Raw genomic sequence first — 8,553 nt, 5'->3', positions numbered from 1 at the left:
GATAGAGAGAAAGACTACACAATTTGAAGTAGGGGGGAAAAAATATAAAATAAGAGAATTTATTACCTGTCACTCACGTAATGTGATCTACCTGATAGAGTGTAACTGTGGTAAACTCTATGTAGGTAAGACCACAAGAAGTCTAAAAATGAGAACTGCAGAACATGTGTATAACATTAAAAAGGGACTCAATACCCACCCATTATCAGAGCATTTCTCTTTGGTTCACAATAAATGTGAAAAAGGAATCAAGAGATTCCTAGGTATCCAATTGATTAAGGGCAATTGGAAATATAGAAATGTAGAAAAGAAACTTGCACAGAGTGAAATGAGGTGGATTTTTAGTCTGAATACCTTGCAACCTGAAGGACATAACTCAGATTTTGAGTTAAGATGGTTTTTAGAGTAAATGTTTGTTCATTTTATCTGTATTATTAACATTTTAGTACATATATGTGGAACTCGCTCTAATCTTTTACTTCTTTTTTTTCCTTTTTTTAATTATGCATGAGGATAACTGTGGAGATACAAAAGATGCCTATCTCCCGGTATTAGGGATGGACTGGCCCGGAATATAAAGTACGGCAAAGGAAGGTTGAGGAGATATGGCATCAGAATTATCCTCATTGAATCAAACTCATATATGAAGATATAACCTATAAAAGTGGAAGTGCTCCTTCGTATACGATTATCTCTAGTGGAACGCACGTCATACTTCCTGAATGAATGGAAAGATCCTTTCAAAATGGCCGCGATATGGAACGCAGCGGTGGAACGCACACGTCACTTCCGGTCAGCGAAAACGGAAGTCCAGCGCTCCTTCAATCGATCTAGGAGTTTGAGGAAACATCCACTAGTATAGATGTACCTTCTTTCTCTCTCTCTTTGTGTGAAAAGTAATATGCACTATGCACCTTTAGGAGAGAATTGTAAATAGAATTACCGGAAGTTCTATACAAAATGTACACGTCACTTCCGGTCGACGAATCCAGAAGCGGAAATTGCTCTAAATTGTACTAATTGTTAAGGGTATATATATCTGGTTCTTTCTCATCCATGTCATCCAAGCTTGAAAAAGGAGATTACTCCGAAACGCGTCATTTGGACGATATGGATACCTGCTTGTGAGTGTATCGCTGGATTCCCTACTCTACCTCTTAAAGATAAAAGCTTATTTGCGGTGGTGCCATCTGAATTCCACCGGGACTGGATTGCTTTTTTGCTATAAAAGCTATCTGCCCACCGCAAATTTAAAAGAGGGTGAGAAACATATATATCTTTTTGGGATCAGTGCAATATACCTCATGTATGTTGTATATGTTTTTATGTCATTTCTGTAATAAATTGTGTTTTATTTATAAACACTTATGCCATTTGTCATCTTTGACACAAAAGGCGCCTATGTACACATAAAAATTCTTTTTCCTGCTCTAGTATTTTAGGGATTTGGTGTTCCCTTGTTAATGTGTAACGGCTGCCTATTGTGACATTTATTGCGCACTTTTGGGTTATATTTCTTTTCTAGTGGTTCAGCTTCACATGAGGATGGAAGCACTCATCCTCTCGCTAGAAAACTGCAGTGCCACTCCTAGATGGGCCAGGTGTTTGTATCGGCCACTTGGGTCGCTTAGCTTAGTCACACAGCTACCTCATTGCGCCTCTTTTTTTCTTTGCATCATGTGCTGTTTGGGGACTATTTTTTTGAAGTGCCATCCTGTCTGACACTGCAGTGCCACTCCTAGATGGGCCAGGTGTTTGTGTCGGCCACTTGGGTCGCTTAGCTTAGTCATCCAGCGACCTCGGTGCAAATTTTAGGACTAAAAATAACATTGTGAGGTGTTCAGAATAGACTGGAAATGAGTGGAAATTATGGTTATTGAGGTTAATAATACTATGGGATCAAAATGACCCCCAAATTCTATGATTTAAGCGGTTTTTGAGGGGTTTTTGTAAAATAACACCCAAATCCAAAACACACCCGACAAAAAAGTTTCAGGGAGGTTTTGCCAAAACGCGTCCGAATCCAAAACACGGCCATGGAAACGAATCCAAAACCAAAACACAAAACCCGAAAAATGTCCGGTGCACATCACTAGTACTAACACCCAAATTAGGTCATTATAGGTCCTGTAGAAATTATGGGGGAGATGTACTAAGCAGCGATAAAAGTGGAGAAGTGAGCCAGTGGAGAAGTTGCCCATGGCAATCAATCAGCATTGACGTAACATTTATAATTTGCATGCTATTAAAGTATACAGAGCAGCTGATTGGTTGCCATGGGCAACTTCTCCACTGGCTCACTTCTACACTTTTATCACTTCTTGGTACATGTCCTCCTAAGTATGTTATTCCCTGGTACATAAAACATAAAAGGAAACTGAAATTTTGAGTGTAATGGAAATGGGATAGAATTTGTTAAAACGGGTTTGGTATGATATCCCACCGCATGGGATGCCGATTGTCAGTTTACCGACATCGGCCTCCTGAGCGGTGGAATTCCGGCAGGGGGGCTAGTCCAACTAAGCCCCTTGCGGGCTCGGTGGCGAGATATGTTCGCCACGAGTTCTATTCTCCCTCTATAGCTGTCGTGGACACTCATAGAGGGGGAATCACCTACATCGCCGGTATACCGGCGGCGGTATGGTACCCCCTGCCGGGATCTTGGCGTCGGTATTGTGACAGCCGGGATCCTGACGAGCGGTATGCTAACCGCATAGCGCTATAACCTAAGAATTCTGGGCCTAATCATTACAATGCCCTGCAGTATGTAGCAATATATATTGATAGTTACCTCAGCCACTAATAAAAAAGAGGCTCTCCGCCTGCAATGTTGAACCCTCCCCTTGATCCAAGTTCCCAGGGTGGACCACCCCACTGCTTCTGAATATATCACAGCAACTTCCCATTAACAGAAATATGCAGTCTGTGTCCAGGGATGCAAGATATTAACGCCTTGATAGTGACAAAGAGAATCTCCTTTGTCAGCTGACTTTCTGGGGTATATTTACTAAGCACCAGGCAGGTTTCCAGACAACTTTCAGGAGTTTTGGCCATGGGCAGGGCCGGATTATGGGCCACATGGGCCTGGGGCTGAAAATGATCAAGAATCTACTTTGAGAAGCAGAGGAGCAGTGACCAGACCAGTGCTGAGTGGGTGTGACCAGTGCTGAGTGGGTGTGACCAGTGCTGTGTGGGTGTGGCCAGTGCCAGAAGGGTGTGTGCCTCTTACACTATCAGCCCCAATGTCTCTCTAAATATGGAAAAGCACAAACATTGCCTCATTTTATGGAGAATAGAAATACACTTTTAATACTTATTATTTATGGCTGGCCCTGTGGCCAGCTGGGTGGCTGGTCAGCATCATGCTGTCATGATGATGGGCCTATTTTTATGTGAAGGCCAGTCCCATCTACCCTATTGTTAATCTATGCCTGCCAATGGGATGTAAAACTGCAATGATACTGAATGTAAAGCCAGGCATGTTATGCATTCAATATTATTGGTTATTTTAAATCCCACGGGAAAAAACGCAGATTATTGGAAGCTTTAAAATAAATATACCCTTCTGTCTCAGAATAGTCAGTATAAACCCTGCATATAGAATCATTATCTCTGTTGAAGTTAGTAGCAATTACAAGTAGGTAATTGGTTGCAGCCAATGTTTTCGGTAGTGAAGGTACAGTATTTGTCAACACAAGATTTTTTTTCCATCTTGCAATTAAAACTTACACAATTATTATTATTTATTTAGTTATTTATTTATTTATTTATTTTAATTTAAAGTATTATCATTTATAATCTCCAGCTATCTCTCAGTAGCCTTTAACACATATTATTGTATTTAACAAAACAAAATTAAATATATTGGGTTGCATTTACCAAAGAGCAATATTTATATAAGTTACATCAACAACACACCTCTGAAATCCAGGTCACTGGTGAAATCTAAACCTGCACAGTGGTTAACATTGCCCTGAGGTCCTGGGTGTGATTATGGGGGTAATTCCAAGTTGATCGCAGCAGGAAATTTTTTAGCAGTTGGGCAAAACCATGGCCCTCATTCCGAGTTGATCGGTCGCAAGGCGAATTTAGCAGAGTTACACACGCTAAGCCGCCGCCTACTGGGAGTGAATCTTAGCTTCTTAAAATTGCGACCGATGTATTCGCAATATTGCGATTACTAACTACTTAGCAGTTTCAGAGTAGCTTCAGACTTACTCTGCCTGTGCGATCATTTCAGTGCTTGTCGTTCCTGGTTGACGTCACAAACACACCCAGCGTTCGCCCAGGCACTCCCACCGTTTCCCCGGCCACTCCTGCGTTTTTTCCGGAAACGGTAGCGTTTTCAGCCACACGCCCCTGAAACGCCGTGTTTCCGCCCAGTAACACCCATTTCCTGTCAATCACATTACGATCGCCGGAGCGATGAAAAAGCCGTGAGTAAAATTACTTTCTTCATAGTAAAGTTACTTGGCGCAGTCGCAGTGCGAACATTGCGCATGCGTACTAAGCGGATTTTCACTGCGATGCGATGAAAAATACCGAGCGAACAACTCGGAATGAGGGCCCATGTGCACTGCAGGGGAGGCAGATATAACATGTACAGAGAGAGTTAGATTTGGGTGTGGTGAGTTAAATCTGCAATCTAAATTGCAGTGTAAAAATATAGCAGCCAGTATTTACCCTGCACAGAAACAAAATAACCCACCCAAATCTAACTCTCTCTGCAAATGTTATATCTGCCCCCTCTGCAGTGCACATGGTTTTGCCCAACTGCTAAAAAATTTCCTGCTGCGATCAACTTGGAATTACCCCCTATGTGTGGATTTAGCATGTTCTTCCCTAATGTGTGTATGTGGTAGATTATTATACCTCCTAAGTATGGTTACTGTTTACTGAGCTGCTATCTGTGATTCAGCATCTCATATTGGAAGGCCTCAGGCATTATATGGTTTAGTAAGGTTTGGGGTTCATTCTTTCTTAAAGGTAGCACAGGATAAATTAGTAAGTACATCTGGGCCTGGGGATTTTCCCAGTGTAAGTGGAAAAAGATGTCATCCCTCACCCTCATAGACTGTTGTAGCCCCTATATGGGCTGTATATGTATATAGTATAATATATGAACTATATGAGCTGTAGATGAGTGTATGTATATTGTGTATGTATATTCCTGGATGATCAACAGTAATGGTGGTATTAGTGGCGGTATTGGTGTATAATAGTATAGTCAGTATAAGTATATATGTACAATATATATGTAGTACTAGTGGTAGAAGGTTCGAGAAATAATAGACTCACGAGGGGCCCCTACGCTCACGGGAGTAGCGTGAGCGGTTGAAGAGAGGGTAGAAATAGGGCTGCCGGAGCGGAGCGAGGGCAGAGGCTGTTCGGTTGGAGCTGCGATGGATGCCTGAAGAGGGGAGCGCTATTGCCGAAGGAAGGAGGAGTACGGGCAAAGAACTGTAGTGTCGTCACGGCTGATCGGTCAGATGCATTAACCTGACCGGAGTGGAGCCCGGAAGCTAGATAAGGAGTGAGTGGAGGCTGAGCCGCATAGCAGCAGCTGTCAGCGGCGTAGACAAATCAGTACTAGCCGCCGGCCCCAAGGGAGGAGACAGACATCTGGGTGGAGTTTGAGCCTGACCGTTGGCAGTTCCCCAGGTCGTCCTCCAGAGCCGGGAGCAGGGACGACGTGACAACGACGCTTTCAAGGAATACAAGCAGGGAGGATACATTGACACAACACCGCTGCCTTCCCTAACAGTGAGTACTGAAACGGCACAGACATAGCTAGCGTCAGTCAGAGGCTCTCTAAGCTAATAACATGTACAGCAGCGCCCACGACATCCAGAAGCTATCTGTGCTACCAGCAGCTCTAACACAGCCCGCACCAGCCCAGTAAGTGACAGCAGGAGGATATAAGAGCAGTACAGATAGAGGTACGGCTCAGACATAAAGCAGTATCTGCAATATTGCTCTTAACAATTAAGCATTCTCTGTACAGTAAGAGGCTGGGGGAGTGGAGTGAAGTTAGCAAGCAGTTGAACTGTATAGCAGCCTTCTGTTTTTCTTTTCTGCATCTCTGCTCCAGTAACCAAGGTGGACACAGCTGGAGTTTAGTATATGGAAATGGATCAAGAGAGTAGCAATTTATAGTAAAAGCTAGAGCGGCCACGACATATTGACACAGTGGGATAGTTAAAGCTACAGTGTAATGATAGGTTTCCTGACTTATACTTAAGGAACTACAAACGATCAATTTGATTAAACCAAACCATAACTATAGCTTTATCGGCCACTAATTGTCCAGCACAGTGAACATGGAAACTAGAGGATATATACATCATTAATATTGGATATATCTGGACTTATTCTTCTACTCTTTCTCTTAGCAACGTAGTCAAGGGCCCCAACATATCTACACACTGCAGTTAGAAGAGTTACTCGAGTTACTTATAAAATATTCATAGAATACCCGGGTATTCAGGTACTAATCAATATACAAAGTTTACATTTTTGGACTTTTAGTAATTCATTTTTTGTATTGCATGCAAAGGGTTCTTGTATAGGAAATAGGAGGGTATAATATATTGGGGATCTATGTCACATATATACTGTGTGTTTATCTCATTATTCACAATACTGATTTCACAGAAGTTGGTATGTATTAATAAAAACCTTTTTGTGTTGAACCTATGCAACAGACCATATTATACTTACTGTTGGTGGTTTCGGCTGGACGTGGATGACCTGAAAAAGAAGGGGAAGGTAATTACTTCTTAATGAAAACTTAATATACAGCCTTAGCAGAAAAAAAGTATAAATCTTTGCTCACAACATTCTCATTCTGTAAAGGGGTGATTTGGGCTTACCTGAGCAAGCCTTAAATATATTAGCTCGGGTGGAGGCACTTCATATTAATATAATTAACTATCTGGTGTTCGCGACTACCATCAAGGACAAAGGGGTGGTTACAACTGGAGGCACTGCTGAGATCCCAGGTTAGCGCTTAGTTTGAAAAGACTAGTTAATAATAACATGGATAGAGATATGGATTGTGTTAAGGGAGGACATGTATTTGTGGTGTCAACAGAAAGGGAAAAATCCCCAAAGGTGTTTTGGGATAAAAGGAAGCTTTTCAGAATTCTCTGATAGTGATATATTATCAAAGGTCAGGACATTGTATGGCGTGTATGAACCTTACATAGTGGATAAGTGGAGAGGAGAGTTGGGAGACGTCTGTGCTATACTTATAGAAACTGGAAAAGACCTAGATGCTAGTTTAATTCCCAGTAGGATAATAGCAGACGAAGACTCAGGAAGAAAATGGGATATTCTTTGGCCTAGTCATAGTCCGAGTGGCAGAGAAAAGGATGATGCTCCCAGTGCTCACAACCCCAAAATGTCATCAATAGACGAAGTGGATAGTGCTCCAAAATCCAAAGATAAAGAAGGGAGTGATGCAATGTCAAAAAATAGTGAAGACCGATTAGGGGGCCAGTTTGAGTCCATAATGGATCGTGTCGTCACTCAGCTTGAGAGGTGGCATTACGAAGGGAGCTATAGGAGATTACGCATATTTTCTGGAATCCAGCCAATACCTCAAGGGGAGGAAACTTATGAATCCTGGAAGGAAGCGGCTAAACAACAGACTGAGGAGTGGCAATGTCCGGACCACATAAAAAGACAACGAGTGGTAGAGAGTTTACGGGGACCTGTGATGGGTGTAATACAAGCTGCCCAGCGGAGTAACCCGAATGCAACTCTTGAAACCTATTTTGAAGCTCTTGACTATGCTTACGGAACTCTTGAAGATGTAGGGGGTTTAGTCTCGAGAATACATCACACTTTCCAGGATTCGGGAGAAAAATTAAGCACTTTTTTATACAGATTAGACAGATTGTTGTATAAGATAGTAGATAAAGAAGGACTGCAGAAAACAGAGGTGGATGCAAGTAGGATGAAACAACTATTGAGAGGTGCATTGACTGCAGACCCTGTAGCACAGAAATTACGTTGTACTGAGACTCGTATAATTCCTCCTAGTTTTAATGATCTAATGAAAGAGATAAAGCAAGAAGAGACTTTGATTGAGATGAGAGAACGAACCATAAAAAAGGTAAAAGTGGTGTTTCCTACTATAGAATCTTAATCTAACGCATTTGAGGAAAAGATTTTAAAACTAATGGAGGAGCAAAATAAAAAGATTGATCGATTCATTGCTACTCAAGGTGTTAATGTCACCCAACGAGGCAATGTGATTAGAGGAATAGGACGAGGAAATAGAAACACTAGAGGATGTTTCAAATGTGGACGATATGGTCACAGGGCAATTGAATGCAACCAGAATAAGAGTAGTAATGATGCTAATACTAGTGATACTAACCCAGAAGGAACTGATCAGGGAAACGAGAGGGGGAGGTCAGTGGTCATCCCCTCACCAGCCCCCTAGAAATTGGTAGATGTGCCATGGGGAGCTCATGGTGGAATGGAGACATCCCAGAGGGTCTTTTAGGACCTATCCCCACGAGAGTAGCTAAAATAAATGGAAAA

The 8,553-nt window shown here is 42.1% G+C and overlaps 1 protein-coding gene across 1 annotated transcript; it reads left to right on the top strand.

Moving 5' to 3' along the window:
- The first annotated feature begins 7,072 nt into the window (after positions 1-7,072).
- Positions 7,073-8,152, top strand: LOC135050502 (paraneoplastic antigen Ma1 homolog). Its single transcript, XM_063956984.1, has one exon. It carries the CDS (start codon positions 7,073-7,075, stop codon positions 8,150-8,152), a length of 1,080 nt encoding a protein of 359 aa, XP_063813054.1.
- The last annotated feature ends 401 nt before the right edge of the window (positions 8,153-8,553 follow it).

Source organism: Pseudophryne corroboree, chromosome 1 (assembly GCF_028390025.1).
Source record: "Pseudophryne corroboree isolate aPseCor3 chromosome 1, aPseCor3.hap2, whole genome shotgun sequence".
NCBI classification, from domain to species: domain Eukaryota; kingdom Metazoa; phylum Chordata; class Amphibia; order Anura; family Myobatrachidae; genus Pseudophryne; species Pseudophryne corroboree.
The sequence above is the reverse complement of the archived record's forward strand: the minus strand, read 5'-3'. Positions and strand labels throughout refer to the sequence as shown.